Raw genomic sequence first — 16,752 nt, 5'->3', positions numbered from 1 at the left:
AGGCCCACCTAACAGTCCCTTGGTGAGACTCCACCCAAGTGGAACACAAAGGCAGCATCACAAGTTGGAGGAGGAGCTGGGCCAGGGCACTTCTCCACGTCAGGTGGACCTGGCACTTGATTTGCTGGCTCCCCATGCCCTCAGCATTGGCCCCAAAAGCTACTCAGAGCACTGCCCGTTCTGGGCTCAGTTGCCCTGAAGACACTGGAGACTTTCTGAAGCACATGGGGGTGAGCCCTGTGGTAGGGCCCAGCCTCAAGGGTCTTGGTGGTGGCAGGCTTGGATTCGGGGCGCTTCCACATCAGTGCTTCCATTTCTTAGATTCAAGGCCCGTGAGTACTGGGATGCACCCACACCAGGAAGAGTGGCATGGATGTTGACGCCTGCTCAGGTCTATTCTGAGACACCCCCTCCCTGGAAGCATGCCCAGCCTGTTCCCAAGGACCGGGCGGCCAGAGTAAATGGGAGCTTTCTAGGCATCCTGGGAGAAGATGCCTGGGTTGGAGGAAGGGGTTCCAATCCTGGGTGGCAGGAAGGGGCTTGGGGCACATCCATCACAGTGGAGAGAGGAAAAGATGAACCTCCAATCCCTGTAATGCTCCTACCCGGGCAGGGTGAAAAACAGAGCTCCCTTCCATGGAATGTGTTCCCCTGCACCTCTTCCTCCTTCTAGGGCCGATCTGGTCTTACCAACTCACTTGTCAGTGGGGTCTGACTGTGGCTTTGGAATCCCACAGCACAGTCCTAGCTGGGCACCCTCAGAGCTGGCTAATAGAGCCAGGATGTCAGCACCAGAGGTATCAGACTCTGTTCCTTGAACCTGGGCAACCTTGGCTTCACTCTAACCTAGGGCTTTGCCCTCTTGAAGCAGTTGACTATGTGTGGTTGGGGGGCGGCTGGGTCTGGAGGGGCTCTGACTATACTTCACATGGTAAGACAGAGCAAACTAGTTCCTCCAACCTAATCATCCTGTGGCCTGAGATTCAGCCAGAGCCTGGAAGCAATGGCCACCTTGGAGTCCACCTGCTCAGCTGTGGGCAGGAAGCCACTAGCAGCTACTCAGGGCTTATCTTATATGGGGGATTCCTCCTACCTGTGCCACAGGCAGGCCGGCCCCACTTGGGCACTGAGGCTGGACGTGGTTTGTACCAGGGACACAGGGCTGAGAGCCTGACTTGACCAGCCCTGCCACCAAGGCCCAGAGCTGAAAGGATGGAGGGACCCAGGTAGAAACTTGGAACATTTATTAAATACTCATTCACCCATTTGTCACCACCACCCAGAGCAGGAAAAAAAATTATCAAAATGGAATTAAAAAAACAAAACAAATTAAACCCAATCTCCTGCAGTCTATTTACAGGGCTGCTCCCTGCCTCTCTGCCGCAGAGAGGCTGGGGGGCAGCTGGGGGTGGTGGGGGCTGGGGACCTTTTCTCCAGCCACAGGCCCCTGAGGAATTAATTCTGACTGTAGTGGCAGGAAGTCCCTGTGCCAAGTAGCCAGGCATCCTGGCTGGCCTCAAGGGAGGTGGTTATTGCTGGGAGGGCAGGGCTGGGCCTGCTCTGCTCCCGCTGGGCCGAAGAGCTGCCTGCCCCTCCCCTGGCAGGCGATGACCGTCAGGGTGGAGGGCTGGTCCCCACAGCAGCCCCGATTTCCACCTGAGAAGGGGAGTGGACACCCCACTGATTTTGAGGGGAGGGTACCCCAGTGCAGCCCGGTGATCAGGCTCATTCTCAGCTCCCCAGGATGACATGCTCCCCAATTTTGGCCACCTGGCCCTCCTCTTGGGCGGGGCCCCCATCAGTTAGGCCATTTTCCTACCGCCTTCTTGCCCTAGAACCTATGTGGCCACCTTCCGTGTGTGTCAGCCACAGCCTGGGCCCTTGGAGGCAAGAATGCCTGTGTAGCACGGCACCTCCTCTAACGCGGTGTAGGACCCAGCCCCGCTTGCGCTCAGCAGCCACTCTCCGACACTGTTGTCTTCAGGGTCACGGCCCCTTGCTGCATGGCAGCGGTGGCCACACTGATGGCTTCCTCTAAGGTCTGCTGCTCCTCCAGCTGTGGGGAAGAGGATGGATTAGGAAGGAGAGAGTGAGACCCTTCCTCATAGAGCCTAGTGTTAGTAGGATGTGGCCTACTTTTTTGAATCTCCTCGGTCTTTCCAGTGCCACGTGCTGAGCACTTAGTAGGGCTCCAATAAACAGGAAATCTACTGACAGAGTATTTAGCAGGCCAGGCATGGCCAGGGAGCCATGGAACGGGCCAGGCTCAGAGAGACCTGCTTGCTCACAGGAGAATGGCTGGCTGGAGAGGCCCTTCGTGATCACCTACTTCAGCCTCTGTATTTTCCAGATGAAGACAGAGAGACACAAAGAGGTGAAGGGCCTGGACCACAGGTAGACTGCCATCAGAGTTACAGTGAAGGGGCTTCATCACTCTGCCTCAGCCAAGAAAGGGCCTGGACATGGATGTAGGCATGCAGGGCTCCGTCTTCTGAAACGGGCTCTTTCCGAGCCAGATGCCGCCCCTCTCTTCCAGATCCCCACCTGATTCCCCTCCCCACTCGTTCCCTTCTTTGCGGTGGGGTCCCCTCTCCTCCAGACCTCTACCCACCTGCACCGCAATGTGCGTGCCATTGGCTGTGGCCAACAACGCCACCTGTTGATGATGAAGGGACGCTACACTTGAGTCCTCAGCTACCACAGCCCCAGAGGTAATGATTGTGACCTGAAAAATAGAATGAGGTCTTTCAACCCACCTGCAGTACTCTCCCTCCCCCCAGATGAAATAAAGTCCCTTCAAGCAAGGTGGCTGGGAACCACTCCAAAGGGAATGGATAAAACCACAAGGGTCAGATTAATTAGCCTGGGGCTCAGAGCTGAGTGAAGTTCAGTTTTTCTCTAACTTAGAGCCCAATTTAATTTAGGGATTTTGAGTAACAGAAGGACAGAGCTGTAAAAAAACCCCAGAGATAATTTAATCCCCTCATTTGAAAATGGACTGAAGTCCATGGAAAAGTGACTTGCCTAAGGTCACAAAGCAAATCAGAGGTAGACTGAGATGTAGAAAGTGTCTCTTGACTTGCAGTCAAATGCTTTTAATCACGGCCCAGAGGAGCTGTGGGGAAGACCCTCTTTTTGTGGGGAATCTTTGTCTTGTAAGAAGGCTTGACTAGTTTAACCTGCACTTTAGTGACCACCCCACATAAAGGAATGACAAGAGAACAAGAAACCCCGAGCAAACTGCCTGGTCATACGGGCTGCGTCTGGGAGCCATCGGCGCTGACCATGGTGACCGTATGTGCACCAGAGGTGGCTAGGTCGTCTTCATGACTGGGGATGGTGAGGGTGGTACTGCCATGCTGGGTCACCATACTGATGGCACTCCCCAGGGCCTGCAGGTCTTCCGGGGACAGGCTGACCTGCAGATAGGAAAGGAGATGAGCTGGCAGTGTGACTGGAGGGTGTCTGAAAGCCCCTAAGGAGGACGTATCTGCTCTCCCAGACAAAGGTGGCTTATTGGTAACCCAGAAGTGTCGTAAGAGTGGAACGGGTGCGGGGACAAGCAAACAGAATGGGTCCAAGGTTGCTATGAGTGGCTACACTAGAAGAATTTGGCCAACCACTTCTATCTGTCACCACTTTGCCTCTGGGCCCTGTTGTGTGCAATTCTGGGTCTCCACCTAATGTCGTCCTCATGACAACTCTAGAAGGCACAGGTGAATTTCACAGTGAGGGTGCTGACAAGGGTCAGGTTATACAGCTGGCTGGTACACTGGTGGGACAAGACCCCAGGCTTCTAAACCCCACACCATGCTCTAGCTCCTATACCAACATGCTTCTCTTGAGAAGGACATCCAAGTGTCTCATTCAGATGATCAGGACCTATCAGCTTCCAAGTAAAGAGAGAAACTACTAACTGTGCCCCAGAAGTCCCAGAGACTGAGCTGAAAACATGAGGAAGAGGAGGAGCTGTGTTACAAGACGTGGTCCCCTCAGCCTCAGCTCTGTGAGATACATAAAGCTTAAACTGGAAACTGGGTGGAGGTGCGGCTGTCAGAAGTTCAGGGCTATCCAGAGCTCTCAGAGAGAGTGGAGAGGGTGCTAGCCAGAGTGGCTGGCCCCACCCCTGCCCTCCAGGGCCTGTACCTGCTGGGCACCATCCTGAGTGATCAGAGCCACCTGGGGGGCCCCATCCTCCTCGGTCACCATGGCCACTTGGGCTGGGATGTCATCACCCTCTTCCTTCACCTCCGAAAGGTAAGCAATGCGGGGTCGCTTGGGTGGCGGGCTCTCCTCGGCAGCAGAGGCAGCTGGGAGAGGAGAGCCCAGGCTGACACCTGCCACTGGATGCCATGGGAGGCCTGGCTTGTCCCACTCTTAGCCCCTGCCCACTGCCCTCACCCTCAAGCTGCTGCTGCTCATAGAGGGCCTGCTCGCTCTCCTCTGTGGCCTCCAGCTCGCCGTGGGCGCTGCGCTTGTGCATGGCCAAGGTGGAGGTCTGCCGGTAGGTCTTGCCACAGGTGCTGCAGGTATAGGGCTTGCAGTGCGTGTGCACCACGTGGTGCTTGTACAGGCTCGAGTACTCGGTGAAGCGCTTCCCACAGCCTGGCACCGTGCAAACGTATGGCTTCTCCCCTGGGGACACTGGGCTGTGAGGGGGGTGGGAACTGGGGCTGGCAAGGGGAAAACTAAGGGGACAGGGGCTGGGGACAGGGCCGGTAAAGGGAGAGCCAGCAGGCGGGAGAGGGACTGCAAACTGAGACTCTGAAAGGACAGCGCTGGAGGAGATGGCCAGTGGGACACAGAGAGCACGTGGGTGTGGAACCACTGAGCCCAGAGACAAGGTGGAGGGAAAAGTGGGATGGGGCGAGGCTGGGGACAGTGAATTGGCTGCTGGGGGCACTAGGGGCTAGCAAGGTTGCGGGAGGGAGCACTGAGAGTGGCAAACAGCAGAGGCAGGAGACAGGGGTGATGAGGTATCAGGAGTGACGGGAGAGAGAGGGGACACACATGGCTAAGAAGACACAGACAGCTGACAAGGGAGTAGCACTGGGGAGGGGAGGATGCACAGGAGCCACATGGGCCATGGATGGGTGAGGAGGGGAGGGCCCCATTTCACTCTGCCTCCTCCGATCATCCTGACCCTAGCCTCTGTTCGGGAGCTCAGCCGGAGTGGAGGAATTCAGGGTAGGTGCAGGAAGGTGGTAAGGAGCCGAGGGACCCCAGCGAGGGCTGGCAGTACCCGTCAGATTGTACCTAACTGGAAATGGTGCAACAGCTCACTGCAAGTGAAACGGCGGTTCTAGGGATACCCCACCCCAGACCAGCCTGGAACGGCTGGCAGGGAAGGGCTCTGGGCTGGGAGTTGAGAACGTGTCTTAGATCAGAAGCCTATAGTAGAGGGCCTGGGGCCTCGGGGGGTGGTCCTCGTCCCCCAGCTGGCCCACCTGTGTGGATGCGCACGTGATTCTTGTAGTTGGTAGCGCTGGTGAAGCCGCGGCCACAGTGGGGCTCCGGGCAGGTGTAGGGCCGCTCGCCCGTGTGGGTGCGCACGTGTACCTTGCGGATGTTAGACGTGGTGAAGGAGCGGCCACAGCCCTCAAAGGGGCATCGGAAGGGGCGTTCACCTGTGCGAATGGGGGGGTGTGAGGGGTGGTGCAAGAAGGGGATGACACCAGGCTCCAGGTCTAAGTCTGAAAGGTGAGTTGAGTCCCCTTTGCCCAGTGAACTGGGTGGGAGCAGGCAGGGCCCAGCATACCAGTGTGGGTACGGACGTGCTTCTGCAGGTCTCCTGAGGTCTTGAAGGCCTTGCTGCACAGCTCCTCTGGGCACTTGTACGGTTTCTCACCAGTGTGGGTGCGAACGTGGCTCTTTAGCCCATAGCCTGTCCACATGTGGCAGGGAGGGGTGAGAAAAGCACCCAGTGGGGCCTCATCCTCCGCCAGCCGCCTGGCGCAGAGGCTGTCCATCTGAAGGTGTGCTCTGGGAGGCTCCAGGTCTTTTTGACTCAAGAAGCTTATGCCTGCTTCTATCCCACCCCAGCCTGGGCAGATTAAAGAGGGGCTAGAAAAGCCCATTCTGCCCTTCTTCCCTCTCCAGGGGCAGCTGGAGCCATTCTAGAACATGAGCATGAAAGAAAACATAAAGAACTGGTGGCTAAAGGTCCTTGTTTTCACAGAGAGGAAGATGAGGCCAGTGAGATGCAATGGCCCACAGCAGGTTGGCATCAGAGCTAACACCAGAGGCAGGGCCTCTCCCCCAGCCCTCCAGGCTTGGGCTGTTGGCCTGGACCATGCTGCCTTTCACGGCTGCAGCAGGGCTTGCTCCAGAGACAGCACCCTGCAAGTCAGAGCACTCTGACGGTAGTTTCTCCGGGAAGGCAGCCCGGTGTTGGGTTCCCTTCAGGGAGATCCCAGAGCAGATCTAGAACCCTCTGCCCTCAGCTGAAAGTGGTCTGCCTTTGGTCTCCATCCAGGTAGGTTACCTGTGGCAAAGGCCTTTCCACAGCTGGGGAAGTCACACCTGTATGGACGGTCACCTGTGTGAGCTCGTTCATGCACCTGTGAGAACAAGCAATCACACAATTCAGAGGAACCAGGGTATGACCTGTACTCTCCGGTTTTCTTTAGAGCCCTGATCCTCTTCCCTCTTGCAGCATTTACACATGCCATAGCCCCCTGTGCTGACATTTCTGTACACTCATCTCTTCCCTCCAGCAACTTCAGGGCAGGGACCAGTTCCAATCAAAGTGGAAAGGCAGAATTACAGTCTGGAAGGGAAGATGGCAGAGCTGAAAGCTGTCTGCCAGCAACCTTACCTTTAAGTGATGAGCAGTGGTGTAGAGACGCCCACAGCCCTTGTAGCCGCAGCGGAAGGCTCTGTCTCCAACCTGCTGCCCCTTGCCATTTTGGGGAGTCTGGCTGTCATGCAGAACCTGGGGGAAAATGTTGGGGTCCCTACATGTTTTCTCCTCAATGAGGGGATGCGAAAGGTGGGACACAGGGCCCACCAGGCAGCTTAAGACCCAATAGACAAGGTTAAGCCTGTCAGGGGCCTCTATGGTAGAAGGACATTCCAGACAGACAGGGGACAGCTGTGGGGCACACTGCAGAAGAAACAGTGCTGGTATGCAGCGTCACCACCCATCTCTGATGGACAGAGGGAAGACTAAAGGTCATAGGGGCTATGGCAGCTATTGAAGAAAGGCTATTTCCTAGACAGCTAGGGAGGGTGGGGAGAGAGGCTGTCTGAAAGGCTGTACTTGAACTGGGCTGAGTGCCAGACCCTCCTTTCAACCACACACACCTAGGAGGCTGCAACTCTTGACACCTCCGTCCTCTGATGGGAGGCTTCTTCCTCCCAGCGGGAAACCTGTGCTCAGAAAGGGCATTAGCAAGGGGGCTTGCTCACCTGGGTTCCCCTGGCAGGGCATAAGGCCCAGGGTGAGGTGGCCACAACCAGAAGCACGCAAGGGAGGGGACTGCAGTCCCCACCAGAAGTCTCAGCTTTAAGGACAGCACCCAGCTGACAAGTCCTCCCCTTTCATCTCCTCTCCTGGGACTCTGCTAGAGCCACCTGTCTCGCACCAGCCCCTGGCCACACAAAGCCCTTACTGCTCTTCTGCTTCCTGGGAAGGGTCCTGGTGGGACTGTCCCTTAGTCTTTTTTTCTGGAATGCTTCAGGATCACATTGGTCTTTCCAGGAGCTCCTGAAATTGAACTCCAGAGTCAAGTGAGTGGGGTATAAAGGGTTGAGACCAAACTCATGGCAAGTCTGTCTAGTCAGGCTCCAAGTCAGGGGGTCAAACAGCTGACAAAGTTTCATGGATACTTAAGCAGCTGGTGGGTAGAGGGGAAGGTCACGACCCATGTGGGCACTTGCGTTTCGCTCCCATGTCTCACTAGCTCCGGGGTCATCGAGGGAAGGAGCATCAGGGCCGGAGGCGGCCTCTGAGATCATCTGGTCTCTTTTAATATTCGAGAGGAACAGCTGAGGCCTGGGAGGGGAGGGACTCACCCAGGTTTGGGCTGGGTAGTAGCAGAGCCAGCACAGATCTCAGGGCTCATCATTTAAATAAAACCCAGTTCTCTTTCCATCAGCAACAAGTCTCAAATTTGGTCTTTAAAATATACCTCCAGGAATACGGGTGGGAGTGGGCATAGCTTTATTTTACTTTATTTTGAAATACATGAGGATTTCCTCTTTTCTGCTATCATACAGCCACACAGTTTCATTATAAAAACAACTCCCCTGATCTTTGGGTAAATTGGTGCTCCAGGAAGCTCTGCCACATCCACCTTGAGGCTCTGCAGTCCAGCCCAGGGAGGGGGCACCTGATTTGGAAAGCTCATGGGTCTCTGTACCCGTGCCCCTCACTGGCAGGACCACAGTTCCAGCAGAGAGAGGCTGGACTGACTGACGTGTGGAGAGCCAGAACCCTCCTCCTGATCAGCTGAGCTACTGTGTGGGCCGCATCCTCCAAGAATCCCAGCTGCTCTGTTGCATATGTGCTTGTCATTGCCTGCTGAGGTTATTTTCCCAAATGACTAAATGGGTCACAGAGATGAAATAAATACAAGGGAATCTGACCTTAGTGGACTAGAAAAGTAATAAAAGTCACAGGCAAGGGCTTTCTGGATAGCACAGGGTATTACTACAGCAGCCAAAGTAAAGCTGGACCTAACTTGCTACCATAAGGATGTCACTGTTTCTTGCAGCAGCCTCCCCCCTGCAGAGAGCATAAACAAGGGTAAGTGTAAACAGCTGGCAGTGGCCCCAGCCAGGCTGTGATGCAAACCCTGGACAACGATGTGTGACAGAGGAGTCGGGGGAGCTGAGGTGGAGGGGCAAAGGGAATAGCCCAGGCGGTGCCCAAGCACAGGGCTGCCCTTGTCCTTTAGAGAGGTGAAGTTCTGGTAGGGCAAGAGGCAGTCAGGCAACGCCCCACCGTCAAGACAGCGATCATCAGGCTCTGTGTGCTCACCTTGCTGGCATATTGCTCCAGGGCCACCACTGTGTCTGCAGTGAAGCCCTCCTCATCCTCTGCTGCCAGGTCCTCCAAGCCCACCTCTGTCTGCACAGCCAGGATGGTGCTGTCCGATGGCACAGCCACAGGGTGGTGAATGTAGGCAGTGGAGCCGTCTTCCAGCTGGACAGCTTCCAGGGCACTGGGGTCATAGCCCTCTAGAGGGAACACGTGGTTAACTTTGATGCCACACAAGGGGAAGAGATACAGCTGGGACCCTGCTTTAAGTTAATGAGAGGTATATACGCCAAGAAGGGTTTCAGCATCCAGTTTCTCCTGGCCCCTCGCTTGGTGATTCACTTTTTTTAAGTGATAAGGGTCTCACTATGTTGCCCAGGCTGGCCTCAAACTCCTGAGCTCAAGCGATCCTCCTTGTCTCAGCCTCCCAAGTAGCTGGGACTATAGGTGCCACCACGCCCAGCTACACCTCGGTGATTCACTCTTCTGGCCCTCCTTCTGGAGCTGCCTCTCCCATGGTGCACTGACTGGGAACTCACAAGCTCTTTGAGGACCCAACAGGGGCCCATCTCATCTTGGCCTCGATGATCACAAGAGCTTCCTGACCTGTTACCCCTCACCCCCTCTAGTTCCCTCCAGGCAGCACAGCATCCAGAGGGATCTTTGCAAGACACAAATGTGATCGTGTCACCTAACTGCCTAAACAGCTCTAACACTGGTCTTAGGATAAAAACTAAAATCCTCATCCTGACATGCAAGCCCCAAGCACACCGGCCCCGCCTTTCTCTCTTTGGCTTCCTCTTGGCCATTCTGCCCTCACTGCCAGTGCTCTAGCTTCTAACAGCTCCTTGAACATGTTATTCTTTCTTCTCCCCAGCTCTAGGCCTGCACATGCTGTTCCTTCTGTCTGGAGTACTGAACTCTCCCTGACATCCTTCTTCCCCTGGGTAAGTCCACCTCATTCCTCACCTCTTTGCTCAAGCACCACTTCCTCAGAGAAGCCCTCCCTGAGCCTGATCCCTGTTTGTAATGATCAGCATGCTTCACTTCCATTTCCCCCACTAAATTCTAAGAGAGCAGGGACTGTGTCTGATGTTGTTCTCTCTTAACACTCCACACCTGGCGCAATGCCTAGCCTGCAGTAGTCACTCAAGAAACTACTTGTAGAAGGAATAAATCACTACTCTTCAGCACCTTAGAAGCTTCATTCTTAAATGTTAGTAAGTTTTTTCTCCTCATCTTGGATGAAAGCCCTGAGTCCTTTTTAAAGCCCTAAGATTTTGTGGTTGTGCTGGAGCCAAAGCTACCATCAAGGTCCATGGCATGGCACTGACCCCCAAGATCAAAGCCACCATCAAGGTCCATGGCATGGCACTGACCCCCAAGGTCAAAGCCACCATCAAGGTCCATAGCATGGCACTGACCCCCAAGGCCAGTACTTGGGGGCAGAAACAGGTGCTTCTGCAGCCTGCACTAGGGAAGGTGGGCGAGGCAGCTAATCCAGGTGAGCATGTGTGTGCCCTAGAGATGACAGGTCCCATGTCTATACCATGACCCTCACAGTATAACATTCTATCCCCCAACCTCTGCCACTTCTGCCTCCCATCCTGCCCCACCAGTCGTGATGACTGTGATCCCACCTTTCGGTGTGTGGTGTATGTAGGCCATGCTGCCATCTTCCAGTTGTACAGGTTGTCCATCCTCAAAGGAGAGAGATTCTGTAATGAGAGCAATGCCTGCTTTTCTCTGGAGCTCAGTGTCATAAAGGGCTCCCTCGGTAGGGGCTGCCAGGCTTCTCTCCCCAGATGGGTGTGGCACGGTGCCCTCACCTTTCTGCACTGTCACTTGGTGAATGTATGCGGTGGTCCCGTCCTCAAGCTGGATCACTTGCCCTTCAAGTAGCTTCTCTCCTGTGAGGTAGATATGGGGAGAAACAGGCCAGGCCCAGAAGACAACTAAGAGACACTTGCCTGTTTTTAGCAGAGGCCTATTTCAGTCTCTGGGCACTAGTCTGTGAGCTGTGGGCCTCGAGGCACTGAGGGTGAAGACACCCTGCCTTGCAGGAACCCCACATTTCCCAACAGATTCCCTTCTAGTCACTCAAAGGAGGAGCAACTCCATTTATTATTCTACCCACACCCAGCAAAGTGGGGACTTCCAACCTAACATTAAGCTGCTGAAATGGAATTAAATGGAGAACAAAGGCTGCCCTGAAACCTAGAAAGGCCCCAGTGGGTCAAAATCCAGATATAACTCAAACTAACAAAATCAAAATACATTCCCTAGTCTCTCACTATGGCAGTGTGCCAAGACCTGCAGCCCCTGAGAAGGCAGGCAGTACAGCACAGTGGTTAAAAGCAACAGGCTCTGGAACCAGGCCAAGATGTCTGGGTTTGAATTCCAGCTCTACCTCTTACCAGCTATGTGACCTTGGACAGCTTATTTAGCTTATTAACAGCCTCCCGAGTAGCTGGGCTACAGGTGTGTGCCACCATGACTGGCTGTTTTTTTATTTTTTTGTAGAGATGGGGTCTTGCTATGTTGCCCAGGCTGGTCTTGAATTACTGGCCTCAAGTGATCCTCCCGCCTCAGCTTCCCAAAGCGTAGTGATTACAGGCGTGAGCCACCGCACCTGGCCCCAATCTGCATTTTAGAAGAAATGGAAAGTAAAGCAATAGGAGTTATGTGGACTATTATGCTATTATGTATCCATCTAGGTCTTATTCCACTGCCACTATTGAGTAATGTTTCCTTCATTGAGCTCTTATATTTTCCTTTCAATTCTCTAGTAAAAAATTGTCTCACCTAAGGCAACACAACAAGCAATGTAAAAATTAACAAGACTCCAAATATCTTAGGAAATTATTCTTCTTTTATCTTACTGGAAAGCACTTCTAAAAGGCTCTTGGAATTAAAATTAGATGTCCCCTCCCTGTGTCCAGTGAGTCTAAGAGAGAGAATGAAGGAAGGAAATGAGAAACAGAAGAAAGAAAGGGAGACTGAAGAGTTAATAACCAATGACTTCTTTGTCCCTTTCTTTGGAAGCTTCAGGTACAGACTTCCAGCCTAGGTCTCTGCTGACATCTCCCCTTCTGGGGAATCCCCAAACTGAGTCTTCTTAGGGTCAGTAACTAACAGTCCTACAACCCAGCTGAAGGCAGGTAAGGTAGAAGCAAAGATAAGAAAGGCAGCAGAGATGAGGGGAGAGGAACCCACTTTCTTCTCTCCCACCCAGAGAACACTAGGCTACCCACATGGTAGCCTAACGGCAAAGCCATCAGAACTTGGGGTTCTGAAAGCATCAGCAGAGCTACTGCTAGCAGAGTGGGTACTGCTTCAAGACAGGACACAAAATGTTGAGAAGAGTTATCTGAGGAAAAATTTTAACCCACTATTTCCTCTAAAGGCCAAAGACTACAATGGGCAGAGGCAGGTAGGGAGAACAGCTGACTGATGGGGGCCTTGTATCCCATTATAGAGAGGTGACCACGCATTTCAGTGTGTTTATTAATAACACAGTCTTTCACTCTCCAAGTGTGGGGTTTGAATGATATATTTTATGTTCATCCTAATTACAGATAAGTCTTATAACATTTTAGGGCTTCCTGCTAGCTAAGCTGAGCCCAGACAGAGCTGCCTGCTGACAGGGATAGAAGTGCTTCAGTCAAGAGCGTCAGAGGAGCTCAGCAGGACAGTGTGGTCCCAGTCTCTGAAGGACAACTCTACCCCACGCAGTGGCAATCTGTTGTAAGTGTGCGAGTTCATGCACGTGTGCAAGTGCACACGGCAACACTGCAGAGGATGCAGAGATCAGAGTCAGGAAGAGTGAGGAAAGAAAGATAAAAATGGGGACATGGGGGAGGCAAAGAGACCCAGACATAAGAAAGAAAATATAAGAAAAGAGTGGCTTTCTCAGGCCAGGTGTGGTCACTTGCTTTTTATGCAATTTGCAGTGGAAGACAGAGGCAGAGCAACTAAATGGGTCCAAGGTGCAAACACAGGCCTACCTGGAGTTCCTAAGTTCTCCCATCCCACTGTACCTCTGGTGAGACAGCACCAGGCAGGCAAGACCGGTAGGGGAAGTCTGCAGACACAGGGTTTTAGGCTTCAGAAGTATTCTAGAGAAGTTCCATTCTCAAGAGAATGAGGCCAGTGAGAACCCACACATCACAAACAGCTCTTGACAAGACATCTTTCCAGAAGGCACCCCCACACACTGACATATGGAAAGAGCTACCGATGAGATTAAGGGGCCTCTTTAGTCATCATCAGGAAAGGGACAATTTAAAATGAAATCAATAAACAACTTATCTGTAAACTTAGGAATGGAAATATATTCCGACAATGTGTTCAAATGAAGGAGGGCAACGTTGCAATGACAACGTGGTCACGAGAACAATGATGCTCATGGATTCCAGAAAAGGTGAGTAAAGAGTAGGAAGAAGGCAGTGTTTGCCCAGTGCTGTCCAAGGAAGACAAGAATGCCATCTGGCATTCCTGAGAATGCTGGCAAGAAAGGAGGAGTGTGCCTGGCCTGCAGGCCTTGCTCTCCACAACACTCTCTTTTGACTCCACATCTACCTTGATTTTAAGTTCCTTGAGAGTGGGGATGAGATTGCCAGATTAAATACAGGATGCCCAGGTAAATTTGAATTCCAGATAAATGATAATTTTTTTTAGTGCTTAGTGTTATTTAGTATTTTTTAGTATTTAATCCCATGTTTATACATGTCTTATCTCATGCAATATTTGGGACATACCCATACTACAAAAGTAGTTGTCATTTATCTGCAATTCAAATCTAACTGTGCACCCTGTGTTTTTATTTCTGGCAACCCCTAGTGTGGACTAAGGCATGAGAGCTATGCTTGGGTGTCCCCCTTTGAGCCTAGAAGAATATCTTATACATGGCAGATGCTCAGTAGATAGCCTGAGTGCTTAAATTTGCTTGAATTAGGATGATGAACTGCTTCTGGAAAGCACTGAGGAACTGGATGGGGAATACTTGAAAAGCAGGAAGTCATAACTAGCACTGTGTTCATCTGCTGCAGAAATATTTATGAACTACTCGCTCCCACAGGTGGGGCAGTCTTATTCTCTAGCTTGCCTACATGGCATTTTATTTTCAAGGTCCCTTTCCATCAAGCACCACAAGAGATTCTCATGCAGAGCAAGCTGTGGTGGTAGGCAGGCAGGCAGGGTGGTAATGAGACTCTCTGACAGGGACATTCCTTTCCAGAGGCTGAAATACAGGGAGGGATCCTGAGGTCCCCCAAAATACTCACCTTTGACAGCTTGCTGGATGTAGGCTGTTGTCCCATCACTGAGGGTCACTGTCTGCAGCCCCAAGCTCTCCATGGCAAACTGCTGCTCATGTACTGAGACATGAAGTTGGCTTCTGGCCAGCACCAACAGATTTCCTTCTGGGTCACAAATCTGAGAAAATAGACAGTACCGCATTATGAGTTGCCCAGCTTCCTCCTACTGCAAGGACATGCAGGGAAGGAGTTAATGAAGCCAGCCAAGAAGAAAAAAGAGATGAATTCTTCAAAGTAGTGAACTATACTGGTTTTTATGAAAAGGGTTCAAAATATATAATACATACCTAAGAATTCTAAAAGTTGAGCATAGAAGAGAAGCATGCCAGTCAAATTGGTTGCACGGTAAGAGCTCACTGATCAAAATCCACTTTCAAACTTGCTCCCCTTAGGAGGGAGCCCTGTTGAAGGCAGACAGCCAGCCCCATCGCTGACAGCCCACTCCAACATCTCTCCTGTGCTTGGACCCACCCATCCACCTGTCTTGTTGACCATCTTCAGGGAACATCTCACAGGTATCACAAATGGAACGAGTCCCCAACAGAACTCACTACATGCCCCAAACCCCTAGAACTGTTCTACTTCCAGTATCTTCTATCCCAGGGATGACACTTCTATCTACCCAGAATCTCTGGGATCACCCTTGAGTCCTCCTTTTCCTCAAAAGTCCAGGTACCTATTTCAGGCAAGTATCACCTCTCACCTCTCAATTACTGTAAAAGCCTCTTATGTCTAAACTCTTATCTGTTTCCAATTCTTTTTTTTTTTTTTTTTAAGAGACAATCACTCTGTCACCGAGGCTAGAGTACAGTGGCACAATTACGGCCACTGTAACCTCCAACTCCTGGGGTCAAGCAATCCTCTTGCCTCAGCCTCCCAAGTAGCTAGGATTACAGGCACATGTCACCATACTCAGCAAATTAAAAAAATTTTTTTGTAGAGACAGGGTCTTGCTGTGTTGCCCAGCCTGATCTTGAACTCCTAGCCCCAGTGATCCTCCCACCTTGGCCTCCTAAAGTGCTGGGATTACAGGCATGGGCCACCACGCAACGGCCCAAGTTCATTTTCTAACAGGCTGTTGGGGTGACCTTAAAAAAAAAAAAAAAAGTACAAATCTAAATATACCACTTCCCTTCAATAGCTTCTCATCACCCTTAGAGTCCAGCTGGCAGGCACAGCTGGGTCCTGTTATAAATTCCCATAGCCCTGGGCACTGCTTCTTCCCAGCGCTCACACCCCTGGGCTCCCCTACTTCAGTACTTACACTATCTGTTCAACATTTGTTGCCCACACAAACCTCTGGGCTCCAGTCTGGTTTCTGGTTTGAAGTGGTTTTGCTAGCACCTGGGACTGGGGGCTCTCCACAAATCCTCCCAGAGTGACCCACCCACCCCGTCCTCATGTGCAAGGTGGGAAGCATGGGAGGATCCTGTCGGCAGGACTTCCTCTACATTCACCGTCGTGCAGAGCCTACTGTAGCTATAGACTCCTGCACTTGCCAAGCTGCTGGAAGCCCACAGCCTCTGCTCTCAGTTCAGTGGTTAGACTCTTTTGCCACCCACCTACAGAACTTTCCTGGGCCTGGAATCTGGACTGCCTATTTGATTCTCATGAGCTACCAGCTGCTTGCCTCAACTGGTGCTACCCAAACTGTTTTTGTGTCAGAGCACCCAGAAAGAAAGATATTTGTATGTCACACCGCAGATGTTGCTGCTTGAAGCTAGGAGTGACCAGCTGTGGCTTTGACGGCCTTGAGGGTTGAGTGGATCAATATCTGGGCATAACTACAGCCCATCTATGACACAATGGTTAGAATGCTCTACCCCAGGCTTGGCATCTCAACTCTAATAGGATTATTCATTCATTCTGTCCACAAACATTAACTAAGCTAAGCTCCAGGGACAGCAATACTACTATTACTAATAGTGAACACTACTGTAGAGTTAGCCATGTACTAGAAATATGACATATATTAACTCATTTAATTCTCACAACTCTATAATTAAATACTGTTATCCTCATTTTACAGTTGAGAAAATTGAGGCCCAAGACATTAAGTAACTTGCTCAAGGTTGCATAGCTAACAGGTGGTAGAGGAGGATTTGAACTAGGCCATCTGATCCAGAGCATGCTCTTAATGACTCTATTATGCTACCAAGTACAGAGGTTCTTGAAGCTGGAGATTTATGAACCTTGAAGCCACCCGAAAATACTTTTTTGGTGTGTGACCCTATGCATTTTGCTGAAGAGAGGGGAGTCCGAGGCTGGCATCAGAGTCTTATAGGGATTAGAGGTAAAGAACCACTGCTCAACGGGGGAACTCTGGCATCTGACTCATCTTCTCTGGTCTGTTAGGATCCTGGCAGTAACCCTTACCTTGCCCAGAACGCTGATAACCCCTACATGGTCCATATCTCACAAAAGCTCTGGTCCTGGCCTCTCTTGGTCTAT

General features: G+C 51.9%; 1 protein-coding gene across 7 annotated transcripts in view; it reads right to left on the bottom strand.

Moving 5' to 3' along the window:
* Nucleotides 1-1,229: 1,229 nt before the first annotated feature.
* ZNF76 (zinc finger protein 76) overlaps nt 1,230-16,752 on the bottom strand; it is a 32,052-nt gene continuing 16,529 nt past the window's right edge. For 3 of the 7 annotated variants that reach the window (XM_045543556.1, XM_045543557.1, XM_045543555.1), the window contains exons 2-13: nt 14,269-14,419; nt 10,624-10,893; nt 8,984-9,183; nt 6,818-6,934; nt 6,485-6,560; nt 5,759-5,884; nt 5,448-5,627; nt 4,402-4,635; nt 4,147-4,310; nt 3,255-3,419; nt 2,612-2,725; nt 1,230-2,056 (exon numbers count right to left, since the gene is read on the bottom strand). In XM_045543556.1, coding sequence (XP_045399512.1) covers nt 1,952-2,056; nt 2,612-2,725; nt 3,255-3,419; nt 4,147-4,310; nt 4,402-4,635; nt 5,448-5,627; nt 5,759-5,884; nt 6,485-6,560; nt 6,818-6,934; nt 8,984-9,183; nt 10,624-10,893; nt 14,269-14,341 — 1,824 coding nt within the window. In that variant the 5' untranslated portion in view covers nt 14,342-14,419 and the 3' untranslated portion in view covers nt 1,230-1,951. Of the gene's footprint in view, nt 2,057-2,611; nt 2,726-3,244; nt 3,420-4,146; nt 4,311-4,401; nt 4,636-5,447; nt 5,628-5,758; nt 5,885-6,484; nt 6,561-6,817; nt 6,935-8,983; nt 9,184-10,623; nt 10,894-14,268; nt 14,420-16,752 lie in introns of those variants that run through there. The other 4 variants (XM_045543559.1, XM_045543558.1, XM_045543560.1 and 1 more) reach the window with 3 other exon arrangements.

The sequence above is a fragment of the Lemur catta genome, chromosome 2, assembly GCF_020740605.2.
Source record: "Lemur catta isolate mLemCat1 chromosome 2, mLemCat1.pri, whole genome shotgun sequence".
NCBI classification, from domain to species: Eukaryota; Metazoa; Chordata; class Mammalia; order Primates; family Lemuridae; genus Lemur; species Lemur catta.
This window is presented reverse-complemented; position numbering and strand designations above follow the sequence as displayed.